We start from the raw sequence: 23,777 nt of genomic DNA, 5'->3' as shown, positions 1-23,777 counted from the left end.
GTTGGTAAACAGAGTTTACCTCTAGACGTAATTGTTCCATTTTTAACTTATCAATAAAAGGGAAACTATAGTATTTGATACCAGCAGTTCAAATTGATTTTTGTTCATTCCGCGCATCCATTTAACCTGTAGAAATCCCACTGCATTATTTTTTATTTATTTTTTTTTAAAAAAAAGGCAATGGTTACAATATGGCTATGCATACCACGATTTCTTGTGATTCGATATGATAAACAAATTATTTGGGTATAAATCTATCACTAGTCACTCCATCTGCATCGTTTTTAACACTAATTGTAAGCTGGATATTAACCATACTGTGCACTATTGCTGTGTATCAAACTCTTTTTCAAAGAAATGCTGCATTTTTGTTTTAGTTCGTTAATAATAGACGTTAAAATGTGAATTAAAATACTTCACGCATCGACCCCAACTCAGGAAAGAATGGTGTCACAATATCTAAAAGGTAATTACTTGGTTTGATGTCGGCAGAAAATGAGAGATAGTAAATATGGAAAGACAAAGGGGTGGGTTTTTCACTCGGTGACATTATCATAAAATTTGATTTGCTACTTTTAATTTTGTTGTGATTAGATTATTTCAGACTAATAAGAAGATTTAGCACCGGAACGCTTATTCGAGCTTAAATTAATGAACGAGCTTCGATTTAAAGCATCTTTGTTTTAGATACGTAGAGGGGGCCACGAGATAAGATAATCGCCGAGATGTTGTGCATGTAAATTGCTCTCCTTTAGTCATTTTTATTCGGTTAATTGAAAAAGCGGTTGTGATGGATCGTTACAAGTGTGCTGAAATTCAACAAAATCATGATCATTTCATGATTCTTAGCAGTAAAAAATACTTTACATGTACTCATTCTTGTAGGAGTGATAATATTATTTAAATCCATTTGTAGATGTCTCCCTTTTCTTTCTCCAGAATTGTATAAAGAGATCACTGCTTTATTACATCCATTAGATTATTTGCAAACCGGATCAACGATGCTATACCTCAAAATTTGCTCACCCTCCTGCTCCTGGTGTTGAGCTCTGGTCTGGAGGCCTACAAAATTTTAGACTTCTACCACACACCCTCTTTTAGTCATCAACGTTCTATAATGGCACTGACAGAAAGGTTGGTTGAAGAAGGTCATGAATTGTTTGTTATCAGCCCAAACGCTGTGTCTGTGAGTATCACCTCTTTATATAAATATAAATTATTTCCATTCCAAGTATGTAATCGAGAATTTGTTTCTAGATTTGGGCCTGTCTATAATATCGTAGAATACGCAGATGCGTTTCATTTTCCTCCTTTAAAAACATAAATGAAAACAAATTGGACTTGAAATAATGAGAGTGAGGCAGGATTATTGCATCTTTGTAAAGCTCAGGAAGAGAATGGCGATAAAGGGATTTGTAGGAAATGAGAGAGTGCCAACTCCCTGAAGGGCTTTGGGGGATAGGGGACTTCAGCAGCTAGATTTCGCACAGCGAGCTCACTGAAAGCGGGTTTTATGTATGCATTCATTTACGCAAGAACGGTTGAAAATTTTCGTTTGAAATTTTCTGTGAACTATGTCCGTGATCGGCAGAACTTTCGTGAAATTTTTAATGTAACGCGAACGCCCGTCATGAGCAAAATAATGAGTTTCTGGGTAAAATGCTGGATCATTTCGATGCAATTAAGCTCCTCCGCATCTCACCTCCGTAAAACACTGTTGTCTATGCAAAATTTTCAAATCGAGTTTTCGTCCAAAAAGAGTCACTATGGGGCTATGCCTCCTGGCCGCTACGCGGCCTAACCCCCGGGGGGCGCTTCGCGCTGTCTTAAGTCCGCTCCGACAAAAGAACGACCAAAAATATTGAAAGATTTCATACCCGACTCTCATTTGTCAAATCTTTCTTTAGCCGGGAGCGATTGGACCAGTAAGAATCGGAAAAAAATCGGCATTTATTTCAAACTTCACGCCAAGACTGAAACAAAACGGACTCGTCACTTTTGGATAGTCTATAGCAAAGGAGCATACCTTCGATTTACTTACCTTACCCTTCCAACAGACCAATAATCAACATTTCCCGCTTAGTTTAATTTTCCGCTAAATTTGAAATTCCCGCCATTTGTCATTAGATAAAAAACCTGGGTCATATTTTCAAAATCTGAATAAAGCGGGCTCATCTAAAGACAATTGCCTGTCGATAGCCGCAAAAATCATGAAAATCGGCTGAGAACGCTGGAGCTAAGCGTTACCAGGTACGCAAATTTAGGAGATCCCGGAGCTTGTAGTGAAGAAAATACTTTTAAAAAATTTCCGGATCCTTTGAATGCAGCGATTAGTAGGTATTTTTTGCTGAAAGTAAAAAAATAAACGTAATTTTTTCGCAGAAATTGTTAGACTATCTGCGTCACAGAAGCCGTAAAATGCCTCCTTATGGATATAAAATTTCAATTTTGTCCAGGGGAGGCCCCTAGACCCCCTTCTTGATTAAAGGTATTCCATATCCCCAAACCCTTCGGTGATAAGGGGGCCAGGCCCCTCCAGGCAAATGTAACTAGATATGCCGATTGAAACATTTATTTTCTGCAATAAAACGGAATTTTAAATTTTTCCACTCCGGACAGCTCACAGCGCAGGACACCTGAAGAGGCCCCTCTTCCATTTGCAGTGTTTTTTCCCCCTCAAAACATTCCGAGAGTGAAGTTCATCGCACTTAGTGAAGATCTGAAATTATCATCCGAAATGCGTGACACATGTGTTCTTGACAGTGAAATGTTCCATGTGTGTGTGTGCATGCCGCACTTACCGTTCTCAGAATTTCAGGAAAATTTTATTCCAACTCCGCGACTTATTCGCATCCTTCTAAAAGGTCGAGCGTCATTTTTCCCTGTTTTACCTACGTAAAACAATTGGTTTAGTCTCTTTTTTATGACGCGTGTAGTGGAACTGCAGACATATCCACAGAGGACCTGATCTACTGCCGTGCTTAGGAAAAACGTCGTATGGACATTCAATAGTTGCCACAATTCTTCTGACGAAACCTTAGTTTTTAAGGAAACTCATGGGTGGTTTTCTCGTAAATTTTCAGATATTTAAGATCAAATTGTGAGCAAAATACCTTAAAAAATTTGTAGAAAAATGTTGATTACATTCCCAGAAAATTCGGGCTTTATCAGAGAAAATTTGGCAACGTCTGATGGTCCATATGGTTTTCTTCCCTAGCACGGCAGGCTAGGTATCTTGATTGATCGCGCATTTTTAGACGCAGGATCCTGTGCGTCATCTATGCGACAACTTTTGCAAAAATAAAAGTTCCCATTCGAGAGAGAAAAAAAAACGAAATCAACGCAACTGTTGGAAATTTTTCTCGGTTTTCTCAAACCCGACGATTTCGAGCCTCAAACACGGCAAATGGGACGTATTTAAATCAAAAAGAACTACATCCATTGCAAAATAAGCCCTGTCATGCGTGTATTCAACAGTGGCGTGGCGTGAATTACGATATATCGATTGTTATGCCATTTCAACCTATGGTAAAGAATCGATTATTAAGCTGTTCGCTGCGAACACCCTGTTTATCGATCCTTTTCCATAGGTTTAAATGGCGTAACAGTCGATATATCGCAATTCACGCCACGCCACTGGTATTCAAATAGGTCTCAGGGTCCAGGTCAGGATGAGTATAGTTACTCCTTATTTAAATACGGCCGGTTTAAGTATAAATTATAATGCGCATTTGTAAAAAGACAAATGTATTTATTTTTTCTCCAAAACTAACGATGATCATTAGTCTGTAATGGAAAAACTCTCCGATTTGACAAAGTCTCAAGTTCAAAGTCTTCCGGGTTTTTTAAAAGAGTGCCTTTTGTCAAGTTGGGTCATAAAATAAGAATTTGAGGTCTTAGCCCTTAAAACAAACTGTAAAAGGTGCATTTCATTTTTTCCCCATTGTTGATTTGACGGTGAGCTCCAAAAGTCATTTAGAGATCTCAGGAAACACGATATTTTAGGGGAGCAAAAAAACTGTCCACTGTCAAATAACTGTCATTTTTTAGACTTTGAGATAGCGAGGATATGATGATTTTTAAGACACTATCAGCATTTTGAATAATATTCCCATTTTATGGGGTAAACGGCCAAAGAACCGAGTTACTTGTTTTTAGGATTGATGCATCAGTCACCCGATTGATGCATCGAATACGATCTGCATGTTGCGAATAACTTGGATTCCTGGGTGCCATAACAAACTCATAATCCATTATTGCACCGGCACAATATTAAATGTATGTAAGAACCCCTCACTTCTAAGAGTTTCGATCTAAATATTTTATTTTGCATTTTTTTTTAATGGCACTCTATTTCACTTTTTCAGTTTTTTTTTTAAAGTCTACTGAATGCTCGTAAAGTACTCCCTAAGCGGTTGCGGTATCCATTTTTCAATTCCGTACCTGAAATGATCGATTTTGCGAACCTCTCAGTACTTAATATTCTCTCTCTCTCTCTCCATTCCCTCTCTTTCTCTGCCCCTCCTACCCTCTGTTCCTCGTAATCTGGAGCAATCGACTTTGCCATTTTCATCGTACGCCTCAGCAAACTGCTAACGTGTATGGTGAAGTTTTTGTGCGCGTTTAGCCCATAATCATTCTCGAATATTTTCATGGAATTTGTTCTCGGAGATTCGAAGAAGTGCAAGTGCTATTATCGTCTATATGTTTCCTCCTTTACGGATTTTTCACGAATATAGTTTTTTTCAACCTTAAAAATCTCACCGGTGTCCAACTTCTGGTTAACTGACAGTTGCGCTGGTTCACGCCGTCTAGGTCAGCTCACAAGTCTTCGTTTCCCGGACGAGGGCACGAAACTCCATTCCAAGGTTGCAAAATTGACTCAAGCAATTCAACTTTTACAAGTATTGACCACCGCAGTTCTTTATAATTTTTGCACGAGATCAGAAGAAAAATCAGTGTAATATTCAGCTAGAAATTGAACGTTGCAAACTTGAGTGAAAACATTGTGACGCCACACAACAGTATTGTTCCAAAGTCTGAATAAACTTTTATGTTGTTAACCTCCACAACACGTATACGCTCATATAGCTCATACGTTGTTTATTCGCGGAAATGAAAAATCACGGTTGTTGATGAACCCTTCCACAATAGGATTCAATAACACTATATTCAACATAGCCGACGCTTCTGAGCGCAAATTGTGAGGAGGCACTATAGTCTTTTCGACGCAAGGAATATGTAAATATAAACACGCCGGATGGTAAAATCCCGTCTCGTTACGTGTGTTTTGGTTTTTGGTCACGTTTGTTTCAGCGAGTTAGCGTCAGCCATGCTGAACACTGGGGGAAAAAAACACATTGGATCTTGAGTCCAGACTCTTAAAAACATCGACAAGAAAAAACACTCTTGATTCAATCAGATTTTAGCTTAAATCAAAAGGAAATCCGCTCAAATCAAGAGGCTTGGTTATTGAATTAAGCAAAAATCCGATTGAATCAAGAGTATTTTTTCTTGTCGGTTTTTTAAGAGTCTGGGCTCTAGATCCAATGTGTTTTTTTTTCCAGTGTAGTTCATTACAATTTAGTTATTGACAGGTCATAAATCAATTAAGGACTTATAAAACGCGAGAAATTTCGATTGCAAGAAACACTTAGACGCATTTTACCATCATAGCGCGAAAGTTGCGAATCAGAAACAAGGTTATGTGTTGGATTATATCTGAACAATGACGTGGCCACTAAATTTGTCTACGTTCACCTGTGCCGTGGTATCGTTTTTGAAGCAGGAAGCCTAAAAAAATGCATATTTCTTACGGAGATTGTGAAGTTCTGTGTTTTTCAGCCTTTTCCGATGCGCCTATCTTGACTTAGAGCTATTTCCCATAATTAACAACTCTCCTTTTCGCTCCAGCTGAAGTTTGCAACATGCCCATTTTGAAAACGGTTTTGCCAAATTTTGCAGCATTTTCACGGACTTGAGGCCGAAAAATATGCGAACTTTTTTTAACCATAGAGATGCTAGAAGGAAAGTGAACCTCTCTCTACGTCTCCTTCTACAGAATCGTGCAGATGGCCTCTCACTTCATGCGAGGACGTAGCTGTGGAATACTGAATATAAGTTGATGTAGAAAAAAAGTGACAATGAATTTAAAACAAGCAAGTTCACTCGCATTTAGATTTTGCATTCGCCGTAGTTGAGAATTTTTTTCAAAATTGTCAGTATCTTTCATTCTTTCATCATGCTCAGTCACCAAGTGATTCAGGTGTTTTACCACTCGCATATACTTTGGATGGTTTTTCTTTCTGGGTGTTTTCGAGGTGCTACTTCGGTGAGTTCTTATCTTCCGTAATATGAATCAATATCATTTTCATTTGGAGGGAATTAATTCAAGCACTCCGTTAAGTGATTTACTTTGAAAATTGTTCACGATTCTCATAATGAAAAGTTCGAAAATCAACACATAAAATAGACCACAAGGCTCCCTGACCGCCTCCCGGTCCATTTTCCCGAGGCAATACGTCCAATTTATACTTTGTCTAGTAGTCCATCGAACTTGTCAATGTCTCACTTTAGAGTTGATTTCCAACATTTCCATTCTGAGAATCTCTCTGCATAGAATTTTGAAAACAGACATGCTTGAATTCAAACCTTTTACTGATCCATTCATTGTAGTCTCACTGATCTGCGAATCGTATCTTATGTGTCCAAAGTGACAAAATATACAAAGAGAATAATAGCAAAAGTTTTATCTGCGTGTATAGCCAAAACTTACTTTTATTCTGTTGGCAGCATATAGGGTATGAAGGGAACAAAGTCATTTTTTCCAACTTATAAGATCTCCCAAATAAAGTAATTATTTTTTAAACGAGTTTCATGTTGAGTAACCAGTGCAGATGAATGTCTCACTGATTGATGAAAACAAGGTGGAGGAAACCAAGGTTGTCACTACCGCGGTGGATGACGTCATGAACTGAATTCTCAAAGCGCGATATCTCGGTTGATATTCAACATAGAGAGTTGTTGTTTGAACGGATCTTATTATTTTCAGCCAATCCACGAGAATCTCACGGAAAAAAAAGTCCTGCCATTTTAATCGTCGCGACTGCTGAAGGAACAGCCCTTGGCTGTTAAAAAACGGCACAGCATCCTGGTTGTTAAAATAACATTACCTTTGTCTGTTATTACAACAGGCGCTTTGCTGTCACAATGACAGTAAATGAATGTAACAACGACAGCAAAATCTGCTCAACCTTCATCGAATAGTCTGTTACACTGGCAGCGCAGCTGCTGGCGTAAACGCCGGTTCCCCATCAGATTGACGTTCACGCTGCCTTCGATTTAACAGCGGCCGCTGCTGTCGAAATAGCAGCGTCGCTGTTCTCATGACAGCCAGTTCGTTTTTGAATTTAAATCCACGCTGCTGTCGATGTAGCAGCGCTGCTGCTCATGTAAAAGCTAAATCGCTCTTGAATTTTCATTCACACTGCTGTTAATGGAGCAGATACAATGCCACGCAACTGTAAAAAATTATGGTCATACTTACATGCTTATGTAAATAGCTGATAACTGCTTAACTGGTTTCAAGTAAATGATACAAAAACCGTAGATAATATTCCGGTCAAAGTAACATTTACAGACTAAATCAGTTTCACAATGAGTTAATTTCACAAAAATTTTAACAGTTTAAATGCACAGAAACACTACACAAAGTATACATCTTTGCAGTTCTCGGTGGGGCAGAATTGATCATGGCCTTGGGGTCGTCAACAAATTATGTGAGGCACATTTTAAACCCTTCCTCTCCATCCGTTATTTTCTTTTTTTCAAATAACCGAACTTTTCACTCGCAGCCTGGTCAGATACCGCACAGACACTGTATTACACATTGAAACACTTTACGCCATTAAGACAATGTCACGTTGGCGTCATCAATAAAAAACAACGTAAGAACCAAACAGCAGATCGTGCTTATGAGTTAAAAACACCGAAAATGTATTATAAAAGGTTTCAAAAAATTCTACCAAGATTAAGATTTGCTAAATTATCACTTCATTTCATTTCAAAACAGCCTAAATTTCTTTGAACGAAAGAAAAGGAAAAAATCACACAATGGAATTGGGTCGGAAAGTATAGAGGACAGGGCTAATGGTATAATCTACAGGAAACGAAATCAAAAGAGTGCCTGCATATAAATATGTAAGGCACGCTAAAAATAATAATTTGATGCACTGGACGCAAACCTAATTGAGTTGAGAGTGCGTGTAATGTCAATGGTGAAGTTGAAACCAAAAAGCACAAATATACGGCAGCAGAAATTTCGAATTGAACGGATTCATGATGATGCCTCAAAAAATGGCGTCTGCCCGCAACTGATTACAGTGTGCCCAAATTTGCTTATATCGTAAGAGTTACTTTCCTATGGAGCTACTAATTTTGCAGATCGCGCACTGAGTATCAAAACTAATCACTTTCTTCGCCAAAATTCACTCGCAAACACAATTTGAGCACGATTTCGAAACGCAAGCGCAAGACTTCTCTGACTCAAAACCACTGACTGTTGAGCAAACGAAATCCCTTTAAACAATGACATGGCGGCCTCAGCGAACAGACTGGAATGCGGGAACAACGCCGAAGGAAGAAACAACCGAACGCCAGGCCCGGGCGGTTGGAGTTCTGAGAATTTCCCTGACCGGGCCCTTTGTCAGGACGGCGCGCAACCCTCGAGAAGGAGGGTGGGCAGTGTGGCGGGTAGGGTAGGAGAGGTTTTCTGCGTCACCGCTCGCAGCGGGGCGATCGACAACTGTATACAACTGCGCATGCGCGCTGCGCCGATCGCGCGGGACTGGCCGGGATGGAATGCTCCGTGCAACGGACAGCATTTTACTGTCAACTCGCTGTTAAATGAGAGGCTGCTATTTCGACACCCTCGCTGTTGCTTTGGCAGATTATTTCTGCAAATTTAACGACCTTCAAAACATTAGACCAACACCTGCACGAGTGTAAATTTAAAATCCAAACGAATGTCAAAATAACGTGTGGACTGTAAAATCAAAAGTCAATGACAGTCATTCCAAAAGCTTCAGGAACTGTTGATTTAATGACTGCGCCTGACGTTAACTCAGCAGTCGTGTGATGATGGAATAACATACAGAATGTTATTTCAAAAGCATCAATAAGATGTTGAGCTAACAGAGTTGCACACTTTTGTTTCAACATACTTAAAATGTTAAACTATCAGTCACGACAACTAAAAGAACAGAGAAACGTCAAACAAATTTAACATTCAATGCGACTGTTAAAATGACAGGTCTTTTTTTTCCGTGATCGAATGTTCCACGTTTTGTGAGAACCTATAAGGTTCTTAACAAGTTGCATATTTACAAATGTAACGGTTACCAGAACAAAATTCTACATATTATATTTAATCATCTGTTTTATTTTTACATGAGCTCGGACAACTTTACCACGATTTTTATGATAAACTTATAAAATTTAACTGAACTTATATTTTACCCATAACAACACTAATTTTATTCACCACATTCCCCAAAAAAATCTATTAGACTGAAAAATTTAAAACAAAATGAAAGATAAACTAATCTAGATAATATTTTCAAAATATTAATTATTGATTTTAATTGAGTAAAGAATTTCAAAAAGCTACAAGATAGATTTGAGTATAAAAAAGGAGGAGAGGAGAAAAACTGCCCCACTGAATAAAACGGGTATTCTTATTGATAAGCACCCACTGGAAAAAAAACTCCGGCCGTGGGAGCCGCAATTATGGGCTATGTAGACATACCGTCCGTTCCGGGCTCAAAGGCCGAAAATTCCGGCTGCTGGAGGCGTAGCTTCGATTGCTCCGGGTTCAGAGGCCAAAACTACGGCTCCAGCAGCCGAAATTTTCGGCCTTTGAGCCCGAAACGGACGGTATGTCTAAATCGGTAATTGCGGCTCCCACGGCCGGAGTTTTTTTTTCAGTGTAATCCGAACCATCAAAACGCTATGTGACCAGTGCGCAACTGACCCCTTTCTGAAATTCCATGAAATATTCCGAGTGGAATTTCATCATGAAATTTTGCCATCCTGTCTACTCTAGATGGACAACGGCGGATGGGACCCAAGCGCAGACCAGTATCGTGCGCATATTTGGAACGTAGCCAATTTGGACCCTTGCCGTGACCTTCCCACCCTACTCAACGAACAGGTCTTCCAGACAGAGGCCGATGTGATCTGCAGATTGGCCCTCAACTATTTTCGGCGCCTCCCCGCAGAAGAACAGCTCTCCTGCCCCTTCGCTGAAGGGCCCGCCGTGTGTCTTAGGGGCATTAGCCCCCAACGCAACACCCGCAAATGCACCTTCAAGTGCGGTGAAGTTATTCCGTCCCCACGGCGCAGCATGCGGACCCGGTCCAGGAGCGGGCGCTCATCATCGCTGAGAATCGCGTACACAAGAACGGATATCCAGCGCATCGCGAGGACTGTTGAGCGACCACCACCCCCTCACCCCCTCATTTTGAGTCGTCGCCGAATCATGCCCGATGCACCCCCTGAAGGCCGCCGATAGAGGGATCCGAAAGCACAAGAGCACTAGATGGCAATCGTGCGCGTTTCCAATAGCAGCCGATAAAATGACCTCCTTTTCTATTTTTTCATCGCAACAAGATCTGCAAATTTTCCTTTGACAGGGATTTTACGCAGGAAAAAAGGATCATTAAAAATGAAAGAAATTACAGTTTCATGCAATGGAAATGTTGCATGTGTGAGGAATTTGCGATTTGACAATTGATTCTTATGTAAAAGTTCGCGGGAAACACGATGGTGTCACTGGTTTCCTCTGAAATCAACTCCCAAGCTTAAAAAAAGCTCTCAAGGTGAGGCCAAAATGGAGGGGATATCCCATGCTATCCTGAGAGTCCACCTCTACATCAAGACAAACTCTCCATGCAAAGATGGGGAGTAAATACATTAGCAGGGTTGCCGTGTTTTCAGTTTTAAAGTCCCAAAATAAAGTGGCAGCCCTGTCAATGTATTTGCTCCCTACCTTTGTATGGAGAGTTTGTCTTGATGTAGAGGTGGACTCTCAGGATGAGAGCTTTTTACGAGCTTGGGAGTTGATTTCAGAGAAAACCAGTGGCACCATCGTGTTTCTTGCGAACTTTTACATGTGACTCAACAGTCAAATTGCAAATTCCTCACACATACATCTCCATTCTGTGTGCAATATTGTTCGTTAAATGCAACTTTTCAATGAATGTTAAATTAATGAAACGTGTTCATGGGAATACAGCGCTAAGTTGTAACAAATTTTGACCGGCAACTATTCTGAAATAAAAATTTTATGTTTGCATACATTTTCCTTCTTTGTATTCTTTTCATCAGTGCATTGCAAGACAAGGGATTGCCGTTGGAAGAAAGAGAAGAAAACAAGTTAGTTCGTTAATTTTATTGGAGAAGACACTCAGCATCTTAGACCATTAATGTCTTGACAGGAAAATATGAAGGGTGAGTGCAAGAGTGCAAGTATGTAGATTGTTCGTAGGCGTTCTCCGTTTGAAATGTAATTTTTTCACTCAGAACATGCACCGGGTGTCTTAACGTCAAATCTGTGGCCATACTACTGTTCAAAAGATATTTTGTAAAAAGGCGTGGATGCTTTGCGATTTATTGATTGATCTGCCATTCAAACCTATGGATAAATATCGATATACAAGGAGTTCGCAAGGAACGCCTTAATTTTCGATTCTTTACCATAGGTTCAAATGGGGAAGTATCGATAATCGATCATACACGCTTTGCCACTGCTTTCGTATTCCGTCGTCCGCGGCTCCTAAAAGTCTGCTCTTATATGAGTCTTTTCGCGTGGTCTATACACCATTACACCCGATGTCTCACGAAGTTTTCTCATTTCTTCCAGGGATTGAACCAGAATAGGAACTACACCTTTGTAGATGTCTCATTTTCATATAAGTATTTCTCGGATGAAAAACAAGATGACGAAACTTATTACATGCAGGAATACATATCCAAGTGGGACTTTCCCTCACAATTAAGTGCCTACATCGATATAGGAAGGAAGCAGCTACTCAGCGAAGCACATTTGCAATTTTTGCGGTGAGTAATAAAAGAAATTGTAAAGAAAATAATTATCCTTATAGTACCTCCGACATTTACCTTAGCCTTAACCGCATTTCACGGTGCCTAATTTGTTTAAAAAAAAAAAAAAAAGCAAGAAAGTTGCATGCAAATGCTCCATTTGGTGGAGAATTTGTATGCAAATTTCTTATTGCTCCATCTGAAAGTGCTTAAAGAGCTGATTTCATACTATTTTTTATAATTTGTTTCTGATTTGGAAAATAGTTTAAAAATAGATTTAAAAAGTGAAAAAATGCACCGCTTAGTGATGTCATATGGCGGCATTTCCCATTTAAACACACCTATTATAGCAGATTAGATCATTTTGTCATATCTTCTCCAATAATTTTCAATTCATGAACTGAGGGTATCCTCGCGTTCCGTTCACTCAGTGGTTTCCTCTTAAACACGAAATTCATCAAATTTCAGACACCTGCAAATTCTCTATTTAAAATGTCCGAAAATGTCTTGATCATGAAAACACAGCATCTACAGTCTACTCCTCCCGTTTTCATTCTGTTTCAGTCGCGCCGAAAAGGAGAGAATTAAGTTCGATCTCATCATAGTGGAAATGTTTTTCGTCCCGTTCGGTTGCGTCCTATCCCGAACTTACTCCGAATCTGCGCCGATCATTTCATTGCACTCAATATCGACAGAATTTCTCGTCGAGAACAACATAGGGAGCATAGCACACCTGTCATATGCACCGTCCGTTTACGACGATTACACTGACAAGATGAGCCTCTGGCAGAAAATCGAAAATTGGTTCTCGAACTACTACCTATGGTCACTATTCGAACAAGCAGAAGAGACGGTTGTTAAAAGGTATTGCAACGAGATGTATGGTCCAGGGTCCGAGAAGCTTGCGGATGGATGCTGGTCCAACGTCAGTCTGGCGTTGGTCGCCAATAACCCGGTATACTACTACCCGCGAGCGCTAAGCCCCAACGTCATTGAAGTCGGTCCATTGCACTTGAAAACCCCTGAGAAGCTATCAAAGGTACATTTGGAGTCAACAATTTTTCGACGTGCACTGATAAAAAATTCTCAGCATTTTTACCAAGGTCCGTTGGTACCTTTACCATCTCACTTTTTTTACCAATTATTGGTAATTTTACCAAGACTGACTAGTAAGATAACCTAAATCCCGGTATTTTTACTGTTTTTTCAGGTAAGATTACCACTTTCATTGGTAATCGATTCCCGGTAACTTTGCCATTTCATCTCGGTAATTCTACCATAGTCGATAAAAAATATTGGCGTTTTTACCAAGGTCCAGTAAAATTACCGAGAAAGTTCAATAATTTTACGGAGATTTCTCGGTAAAATTCAGAATTCCAGTCATGGTAATTTTGCCAAGAAAAAACTGGGATCAAATAGAACCCTGAATTCTTGGTAATTTTACCCTTTTCTTAGTAAATACACCGAGATTTTTTTTTCAGTGTGGCTTTAAGGTTTATCTAGAGTCCCTAAAGGGAGGTCGGACTTTGAAAAATCGAAAAATTTATGATTTTCACTTTTTTTTGTGTAACTATTTTCTACATACTCTCAGGATTAAGATGAGACAAACATGAAATCTTTCTGACCATTAGTTGAGCCAGAAAGAATATTTGAATGCGTCGAGGCCGTGCGTTGTCCCAACCTTACTTTACCTACCCCAAAAGTCTTACTGAATCTTTAACCCTTGATTCCCGATCATCACAATTTTTTACGCATATTTTTCTTTTTCTCAGGATCTACTGGGTTTTTTCAGGTTTTTTTTTTTTTTTTTTTTTTTTTTTTGTTTGTTTGATTCCTTGTACTCTTCTGCACACTTTAACGCAGGCTTCTCTTGATAAATTGATTTTTCAAATTTTGAGGACACTTTAAAGTCAATATTTTTGAAAAAAAAATATTACCGAATTGAAAAAATTCATAAAAAAGCGAATTTTCAAAATGTTGGAAAACCCCCGTGTTGAATTCATTCTGAGGGTGTCAGGAATCCAACAAAACAAACCGGATGAAACAAGACCCAGTAGACTCCGAGAAAAAGAAAGTTGAAGTTGGATAAATTACTTGGGCTAGCATAGGAGGTCCGACTCCCCTAACTGAGAGTCAATACAATGCGAATCCATTTCTGATTGGTTCCCGTATTTTAAGCCTTCACAGTGTCGCACACGGGAACATAGATCACATTTCCACCAATTGCAAAGATTATAAACTGGAATGGACCGGAGAATGGGAGGTCCGGCAAGGAACAAATGGAATGAGAGAGAAAAAGGAGATAGGAATTCATGCAAATTCGCTAAGAAAGGAAATTTATTCACTAATAGTGAGGTGACTGTCCGTATATTTTTATGAACAGTTGACGGCCGTGATTTTCTTCGGTCGAGACCGCAAAGTTGTTGAAATTCAAATCTCGCGCTACTACTCTGATGGCGGGAAAGGAAAAGCCACGTTTCGGCAAAAGGAGTCGGCAAGAGCATTCCTACGTTTCGCGCACCTTGAAAGTTTCCAACATACCTCAGGATTGATAATTGATTTGTACGTAAAAGAAACATTCCTTTATGCGCAGGAACTTCAAGAATGGCTAGATGGAGCAGAAAAAGGAGTGATTTATTTCAGTCTCGGAAGCAATATAAAGAGCAAATCCCTCCCGCCTGAAGTAAGATCAAACTTCATTGACTTTTTCGCAGAACATCCAGATTACCGCGTTTTGTGGAAGTGGGAATTAGATGGAAGAATTCCCGGTCAATCAGATAACATTTTAGCTCAAAAATGGATGCCTCAAGCCAGCATTCTAGGTAGGATTGCAATTTGTGTAATTATGAATACCCTGGTGAAAATAAGCGATAAGAGCTGCGTTTCAAAATACCATAGGAATTCTTATAGCCAACTAAAGAGGGCTACAGAAAATCATATAGCTGGTTGTAGAATGCGGAGAAAATCATACGGCCGGGCTATACGAAGCGATAAAAAATGATGCAGCCCGGCTATAGTTCCTATCGCCGGGCTTTACACTTTATCGCCTGCGGCTGTTGCATTTTCGCCATCGATTATAGAAGGCTATAAGAAATTGTGCAGAAATTCGTGTGCTTTGGAAATCATTAAGTTTGATACGGAACCACCTTAATATTTACAAAACACACATTATATTTTCCTTCAATACATATTTTTTTATCCATTAAAATGAGAATAATCCATACAGGATGTGCAAACATTTCAAAATCATGAGTTGAATAACGCTGACTCCGCCAGATTAAATATTAGAGCCTAACACAGCAACGCACTGGCGCCTACAAACCTAACAGGGATACTTCACGCATTGCGCAACGCGTGAAGTATCCCTGTTAGGTTTGTAGGCGCCAGTGCGCGTTTTGCGCTGGCTACCCGTGCCCGCCTGCCGCGCCGCAGCGTGCCACGGCGCTTGAAGCAAGCCTTGCGCAAGCGCGAAACTGCCAACACGTTGTTTAACATCAATCATGTGGGTAAGTCAACAGTTAATTGTTGCAGTTCCGAGAGAAAAAGCTTCCTTAATAGCCGAGATTCGAGTGGAGGGTCTCTTGTCTCTGTTTGGCTCCAATTCGATATGATGAAGAATCCCAATGCATCGATGACGTCCCCATTAATAGCGTCTATGTAGATACGTGCGTTTGAGGATGAGTCAGAGATAGTTTTTTTCATGGAAAAACGTGACCAACTGAAGAAATTCCCTTTGATTTTTGCACCAGCTCACCCGAAAGTGAAAGTTTATATCACGCAAGGCGGACTCCAGAGTTTTCAAGAAGCGGTGCATTACGGCGTGCCATTGGTAGGAATCCCTTGGTCTGGTGACCAAGGTTGCAACGTTGCAAAAATGGTGGACGCTGGGATAGGAGTGCGATTACGACCGCAAGATCTCCATTCTTACGATAACATTAAAGCCGCTTTGGAGACAGTATTGTTCGATTCCAGGTAATAAGATGGAATTCTGGGGCTTTAATTTAAAGTCACCGAAAAAAAAGTGAAGTTGATTCAAAATTCTGGATGTAAAAAAAGTGTGTGAGAACTCACAAAATGCTAAATTACCCGCTACGGCAGTTAGTTTTACATCTTGACATTGCTAAAGTAACTGCTGGAGCAAATAATTCTGCATTTCGTAAGTTCTCGCACACTTTTTTTACATCCAGAATGTTAAATCAACTTGATTTTTCTTTCAGTGTTTGTCATATCGACGGCGAAAGTACCAGACCACGTATCTCGTTAGCGACGCTGTAGATTTCAAGTCATACTAAATTTTTTAAATGGAAACGACTCAAAGTTAATTATTGAAAACTACCCTATTTTTTCCTCACTTTGAGAAGAAAACCGTATGAAAATTTCAAAAAAATGTATTGTTTTAACTCCTTCAAAAAAATAAAATAGGAGCGGAGATTTTTAAACACCGCAAACGAGATACGTGGTCTGGTAGTTTCACCGTCGATTTGTATATCTCTATGTAGATACTTACAAAATGCTAATCAGCTACTGATACAATTGTTTTCAGTAAGGAGTTCCTTAGTGATATTCTGAAGGAAAGGAGCATTAGACAGAAGGACCTCTCATTCCGGACGCGCGCTCGGTTAAATTTATTTTTCTAATTTTCTCGGAGTAAAGTTCGTAGTGTAAGTTTTCCCCTAAAATTAAACTCATCTCATACCTAGATATTTCAAGACAATTTCATTAAGTCAACTTCTAACCCAGACCTTGAGAGCTTTAGAATGATAAGAGTCCTGTCCTGACCTATCTCACCTATTCTATTTTCAAAACGCCTTATACAGAAGTTTCTTTTGTTAAAATGCGTTGAATATTTGTCCGTTTTCAATATGCTGGAACAAACATCTGGCTTCTAAACCATGACAAGAAAAACGACCGGTTTCTTTTGCTGGTATTTTTTCCTCCCAGACAAAAACTGTGACTATATTTCAACGCTGCATTTCCACTTGCAAATTTAGTTTTTACCAGTAAACTGATATATAGACATTTCTAACTGATTTTCACTACGTTTTCTCCTCTTCACACGCGAAAAGCGTAAACAAATTTGGCCAAGAATTTTGCCTTTTTTGAATTTAATGTTCTTGTTGGAATTGACGTGGTCAGTTTTGCAACCTTGGAATACAGTCATACGTTCCATCGTTTGGATAAAGTTAAAATGAACCATATTTGTGTCCATTTGACAATGTTGGTCAGTATAGAATGTGGAACACAAACCAACTCAAATTCATTATTTTTTCTGTACAGTTTATGTTCAATACAGCACCGAAAACTTTGTTGAACCGAAAAAATTCAGAATCAACTGAAAGCTCGGGTCCCTTCGTGTTCTTCCTCCAATACTAACCGAACTTTTGTGTTATTTGGAAGTATTTCTGCCAAACCTGAGACCCATAAGAATATATGCGTAACAGGGCTCACGCCATAATGCACATAGTTCTTTTTGCCGGAAATACGTCCATTTTTTTTTTCTCTCTGTAATCCCAAAAAAATGCTAGATTTCCAATAGTTTTCGATAGAAATCTCGATCTCCAATAGCAATGCGCTCTGAAACATTTCAGGTTTTCCAAGAACATGAAGAAGCTTTCGGCCTTGTCCAAAGATTTCACCGATCGAGGCATGGATCAAGCAGTTTTTTGGATAGAGCATGTGGCCAAGCACGGCGGGGCATCGCACTTGAGGCCAGCAACCGCTGATACAACCCTTTTTCAGTATTTCTGCCTCGATATCATATCTCTAGTCCTCACTCTACTCATCTTTTGTACTTACATCGTTGTTATTTCTTGCAAGTTTGCGGTTGCAGTCATTTTCAAGGAATCTCTGCCAAAAATTAAGGCATCCTAATTTTTCAAAGTATGTGTAAAATACATGTGTCCATACGGCGACCATTATTCTAGAGTTCTTTATTGATGATAATGCACTGAAAATACAATTCGATCATGTTAACCGAACGTTCGGTGTTCCATATCATCCCAAATATCTGGTTTGTCAAACTGAACTTTCGGTTCATGTAACCTAATGTTCGGCATGACCAAACTTTGTTCGTCATTTCACTTTACCGCACAAGTTTGGTTAAACGAACCGGAAGTTCGGTTTGATAAACCGAAAATTCAGTTTGAAAAACCGAATTAGTTGGAATGATATGGAACACCGAACTTTAATATATACAACCTAACTTTTTTTTCAATTTAGGAGTCTCGGGTCTTTTCATTGCAAAGGAGGTATCAGAGGATATCCCTTGGAAATCTTCGGTATATTTATCACTCCTTGGTCCATTTCAAAGGGGCCGTTCAAATATTACGTAACGCACTTTTTCCGATTTGTTGACCCCCCGCACTTCCTTGTAACGCTCCTGTGTCGCAGCCCTTCACCCCCTGCTCCCCCCCCCATTGTCAAAAATACGTTACGTTTCACATGTCCATACTTTCCTTATACATACAGGGTGATCCAGGGTTAAAGAGCCAAACTGCATAAGCCGAAACACCCCCAAACCCCCTGTTTAAATTGAGATTTCGATTCTTTTAGATCATTCATGAATTTAGGGAATAAAAGTACAGGAAAGTACACATTTTCATGAGATTTGGTTCACAACCGTTGCCAAAATTTAGGAAAAACGATTTAATTTCCGAAATTTTTGGGGAGAGGGGGAGGGCGTAGCTCCATCTAGGGACACTTTTGGACAACACAAAATGTCACAATGTCACTATGTACAACGAAAAAGTCTTAATTTGACCCATAGAGCACGCTCCTGCAGTCTGGTCGTATAACCCAGGCAGGATCACCCTGTATAGGTATTCTAGGAAAAAGTGCTTGCGGTGCTTTGTTTTGAAAACTGTCTAGTGCTCCATCTCTTAACGGTGCCCTCGCATGGCAACTGCGGAAGAGGTATTCTGCCGTGTTAAGGAAGAACGCCGTATGAACATTCGAGAGCTGCCAAATTTCCCTTGATAAAATATGCATTTTTGACAACATTCATTCATGTTTTTCCATGAAGTTTTCAGATATTTTAGATTAAATTGCGTACAAAATTGTCTGAAAATTTTGGAAAATAATATTCACGATTTTCCCGATAATTTTGGTTCTTGTCGGAGGAAACTTGGCAACGTTTGAAGGCTCATACGGCGTCTTTCTTAGCACGGCAGTATTAATACGAGGGCGATTATCAGGACTGGGTGAGGAAACATGGATTTCCGGACAAGGATTATTGACCGGCGGAGGTCGTAACAGAGAATTTCATTCATTATTTATAGAAAATTCTGTTGCCTGGAAACTCTAATTATGCAGCAAGCCGATGTCGGGGCAGACTGCACCCACTCCTCCACGGCACACTTTCTTTCGAGGAATTTCTCGTGCCGCCCTCACCCGCCCTCACCCTGCGCCGCGAACTTATGCAAACGCTTGGAAGTACCGTATTTAAGTCGATTTTATCGAATATGGCATTTTTTTCAATTAAGAGTGAAGATGTGACCCTTGCCGGACCGTCCCGATTTGCTTTTTTTTCTTCTTTTTCTTGGAAATTCCAATTCCGACCCAATGTTCATAAGTGAGGGAGCAAGAGCCGACCACATCCCACATGATAATGCTTCTTGATTTACAATTTTGAGCGAATTTGACAGAAGAATCGAGGAAAATTCACAAAAAATTTCGATACGAACGCTTGGTCAGTGTTCTTTGCAAATAATTAAAAAAGCGGAAACTTACAAAAGATGCAATGTGAGATACGAAGTTTTCGACTTCAAACATTTATATCGACAGTGAAAGTCTGCAATCACATAACTCGTTTGCGGTGTCTGAAAATCTCCGCCTCCCTGTTATTTTTTTAAAAGAGAACAAAATGACATCGTTCCTTGAAGTTTTTGCAGGATTTTCTTCGCACAGAGAGGAAAAATCACGGCAGTTTTAAAGAATTGCCGTTGAGTAGTTTTCCGTTAAAAAAATAAAGTATGACAGGAAGTCTGCGACGTCGCAAACTGAGTTATGTGATTGCCGACTTACACCGTCGATATGTTTATCTCTAAGGTCCGTGCTAATGCAAACGACAGATTTGGTGGGTCATCTCCAATTCTAGTAATGTGGGTGGTAGATTCGGGTGTTGAAGGGGAAACTCACATGTAATATTGAAACTGGGGTGCAATTTGTACAGGACAAGGAAAAAGAGACACAATTACTCAAGCTATGGTTTTCACGGCATCATTTTCCAACCTCCAAAAGCCCCTTTTATCGCAACAGGAAGTCACGCATCTTGGGTTCATTTATTTCATACCTTCACCTAAGTTCACATGAAATTAGAGGTGAAAATGCTGAATTTCATCGGTCATATCGACCGGTTTCTGTTGGCACGTGCCTCGATTGAACTGGAGATAAACAGGAAATTAAATTCGTTCGTAGATTATCGGCACCCATATGCTTCGACCCATTCACATAATGACAGCGAACATGCGAGAGATCTTTTATGCTCATGGATGACGATAATATGGAAACATGTACCTTAACTACACAGTTTAAACATTTCCCAATTTTCATTGCGTATTCTTTGCATGATTAATTAACTCTGACACGGACGCTAAAATTGTATTCTAAGTTCCCCGCTAAAAAGGTAAGAAGGCGTGCTCGTTTTTGGTCTACGTACATCAATAGATATTTTACCCATTTATATCAATACAATTTCTAATTCTGAATACTAATACAATTTCTGAATAGGAGTTTTTTTTTCTTATTTTGATTGATTGATTGATGTGACGATAAGGTGCTAACGTCTGCTCTGCTGGGCTGGATCTCTACTCATATAAATTTGCAAAAAACGAGTGGAGATATACTATTATTATCACAAGACTTGCTGGCATCAGTGGACATTCAACTGATATCGGTTGGCTGCATTTTGCAATTAGTAACCATGCTGAAAAAAAATTGGTTCGATTTGTTTATACTTTCCCTGTGCTCAGAGATAAACATTGTAGCTCCTCATTGAAGAATGATGCCCAATTGAGATCAGCAGTTAAGCTTTATTTGCTTGTGTTACATATTTTTAGAAGAAGAATGTTCAGTGACGAAATGAGAAAATGTGAACGAAAATGAGATCAGACATGAGAGATGTAAAGGGATCCTGTTGGTGGAAGCGGGTGGTTGCAATGGACAAAGGAGGCAGGTAGTAGTCTAACTTAAGGCAACCCAAGAGAGGCCCCACAGTTAGTCCATCAATTTCTCCCTTAGTCTATAGAAACCACGAATTCCAACCGATAGGATCGCTCCATATTCCTGATGTCTTCTTAGTCTATCGGCCTGTCTATCAATTTCAATAATCAGCCCACTGTTAAGATAGGGAAGCGTTTTCCCCATAAACTTTTGGTCTTTATGCGAAACGCGATGCACAGGGAAGATCCGCACGGCACAGATTTATCCGTATGTAGGCTTGGGATCACTGCTCTTTGATGGTTTAAGGTAGTTAATAGAAAAATCCGTGCAGTGGAACGAAATTTTGGCATGCTTATCCTCCCGAGTTTTTGCTGATTTTGACAGAAATATCACTGACCTGGCGTCGGTTGGTTTGTACGTGACGTCATACTTGTCGACTTTGTCCAGTGTGATGGTCCAAGAGATACGGACGGAAGTGGGGCTGAGGAACACAATTGTTACGTTTTCCGGAGCTCCTGAGGCTGGCATAGAACCTGAAACATTATTTCATCATAAAAAGATAATATTTTTGAATTTCCTCTCGTTTGGGATTCAGTTTCAGATCAGACTCCTGTTTCAATCTGGAAGCAAAACTGCCGTGCTGAGGAAAAACGCCGTATAAGCCCCCATGCGTTGCCATATTGCCTTTAATAAACGACGAATTTACTGAGAAATTTCTGAACATTTTTCTCCCGATTTTTCACACAATTTTGTTCCCATTTTAATCTAAAATATCGGAAAATTGTAAGGAAAAGTACGTATAACTTTCTTCAAAAATAGATGTTTTATCCGGGGAAATTTGGCAACTCTCGAATGTTCATACAGCATTCCTTCTTAACACGGCAGAAAAGTATCAGTGCGGTAAAACTTAATGGATAAACTTATTTAATATACGGCGGAAAATTTCCGCTCCTGTTTTATTTTTTGAAGGAGAATAAATTTGCATCATTCCTTGAAATTTTCTCAGAATTTGCTTTGCAAAGAGAAGAAAAATTAAGGAAGTTTTTAAGAAATAACATTGCGTGGTTTCCCATTTAAAAAATAAAGTATGACAGGCAGTCTGCGACGTCGCAGACCAAGATAAGTGGTTCGTGGGTATCACCGTCAAAATGGTATTAGAAACTCAAAATCATTAGGAAATATAGTTAAATTACTTTTTTAAGAAAGATAATGTTCATATTTTAGAAAATTCCGCACCTAAAATGTGAGGAAAATGACACGGAGAAAAAGTGTTATTCTCTCAAATTGAGACACTACCCCAATTTGTAAGATGATATGGGCATTCCAATTAATTTTGGTAGCAGCGCAACATTTGGGTTCGTAATCTAAATTTATTGGGGTACTACAACAATTAATTGGGATACTATCACAATTAATTGGAAGGAATTAAATTAAATTATTAAATTATCCAAGTTGGGACTTAACCCCTCTCATTTTTTTTCATGGATCGGTTGAAGTACAAGTCAACACATTGTCCGATTGCCTTCTTTGGGCCTGTCCGGGCATATTGAAAATAATAATTTAAAAAAAATTGTGAATAACTCACCAGCCAAACTAGCGCCATGTAATATCAGCAGCGTAGCCCACAATACCATAATAGAAATGGCCAATCATTAACCAAAAGGCATCATGTTTTGAGTAGGCATCCGACATGTCACACCATTTTCTTGCAGAACTTATTGTCAAGACGAAGAGAGATAGAAGAATGAGGAAGTTGACACTTCCCGGGCGTCACCTGCAACACAACGAAAAATATGGTCTCATCAATTTAGAACTCAAGTCACTCCACGCGAAAACGACTATATCTGGACCTCATCTCCCTCCGATCTGAGAAATCACAACGATTAAAGCCCGCTCCGTGCTGGGCGCGCAATGCGAGAAGTATTCATGCAGTCTTGTAGGCGCTAATATGCGCGCCAGGCCGACCGCACTGTTTGGCGCAGTGCGTGAAGTATTCATGCAGTCTTGCAGGCGCTAATGCGCGTTTAACACCGGCCACACTATGTTCAGCGCGATTACTCGAACTCGCGTTAGAATATTCGCTGCATCGAATACTGGGGCTTAAAAGGCCCATGTGATGTTTTGACGCCGTGTGCGCATTCCAACGTTGCCTCATTTTTTCCGAGAAAAGTTAGGAAAGTTCTCTATGTTCTCTTTTTAAGATTGAATGGACCATTCAACAAGGTATAAATGTAGGCACCCTGCTACAAGCTTTTTCACCATAATTTCACACAGAACACGATTCGAGCCTAGAAAACTACTGAAATCAACTTCTGGCTAAGATATTAACGATTACATTGCACAGTGGTCACGGGGAATTTGAATTGCTCGGACACAAAAAAATAATATCCTACGCGAGTCAAATCGGCCACTGCAACGGCTTTAGCAGACTACTCAATCGAGCATTGTTTTTTTCCCACCCTGTATTGTTCAAAAAATGTACAGCTTGCTAAAGCTGAGCAGAAGCGTCAAGTTGAGGT

The 23,777-nt window shown here is 39.6% G+C and overlaps 2 protein-coding genes across 6 annotated transcripts in view; one reads left to right on the top strand and one right to left on the bottom strand.

The window, feature by feature from the left end:
- The window catches only part of LOC109042317 (uncharacterized), a 117,886-nt gene that overhangs the window by 22,312 nt on the left and 71,797 nt on the right, over window positions 1-23,777 (bottom strand). For all 3 annotated transcript variants that reach the window (XM_072304841.1, XM_019058989.2, XM_019058993.2), the window contains exons 3-4: window positions 22,844-23,032; window positions 21,656-21,791 (exon numbers count right to left, since the gene is read on the bottom strand). In XM_072304841.1, the coding sequence (XP_072160942.1) occupies window positions 21,656-21,791; window positions 22,844-22,892 (185 nt within the window). In that variant the 5' untranslated portion in view covers window positions 22,893-23,032. The remainder of the gene's footprint in view (window positions 1-21,655; window positions 21,792-22,843; window positions 23,033-23,777) is intronic.
- Window positions 760-18,017, top strand: LOC109042315 (UDP-glucosyltransferase 2). Of its 3 annotated transcripts, none has more exons than XM_019058985.2 (6): window positions 760-1,186; window positions 11,921-12,117; window positions 12,664-13,138; window positions 14,693-14,921; window positions 15,849-16,071; window positions 17,688-18,017. In XM_019058985.2, exons 1-6 carry the CDS (start codon window positions 1,118-1,120, stop codon window positions 17,968-17,970), a joined length of 1,476 nt encoding a protein of 491 aa, XP_018914530.2. In that variant the 5' UTR covers window positions 760-1,117; the 3' UTR covers window positions 17,971-18,017. The 3 variants fall into 3 exon arrangements, with proteins under 3 accessions (XP_018914530.2, XP_072160941.1, XP_018914531.2); XM_072304840.1 differs by lacking the exon at window positions 760-1,186 and adding an exon at window positions 4,571-4,868; XM_019058986.2 differs by lacking the exon at window positions 760-1,186 and adding an exon at window positions 5,560-6,331.

The sequence above is a fragment of the Bemisia tabaci genome, chromosome 10, assembly GCF_918797505.1.
Source record: "Bemisia tabaci chromosome 10, PGI_BMITA_v3".
Classification (NCBI taxonomy): domain Eukaryota; kingdom Metazoa; phylum Arthropoda; class Insecta; order Hemiptera; family Aleyrodidae; genus Bemisia; species Bemisia tabaci.
This window is presented reverse-complemented; position numbering and strand designations above follow the sequence as displayed.

What these genes read in the sequence shown, in the direction of transcription:
- LOC109042315 (XM_019058986.2), top strand. Translation starts at nt 6,242, where the DNA reads ATGCTCAGTCACCAAGTGATTCAGGTGTTTTACCACTCGCATATACTT. An exon ending in CCCCTGAGAAGCTATCAAAG is followed by an intron (nt 13,139 to 14,692) that starts GTACATTTGGAG and finishes CTTTATGCGCAG; the next exon opens with GAACTTCAAGAATGGCTAGA. An exon ending in ACAGTATTGTTCGATTCCAG is followed by an intron (nt 16,072 to 17,687) that starts GTAATAAGATGG and finishes GAAACATTTCAG; the next exon opens with GTTTTCCAAGAACATGAAGA.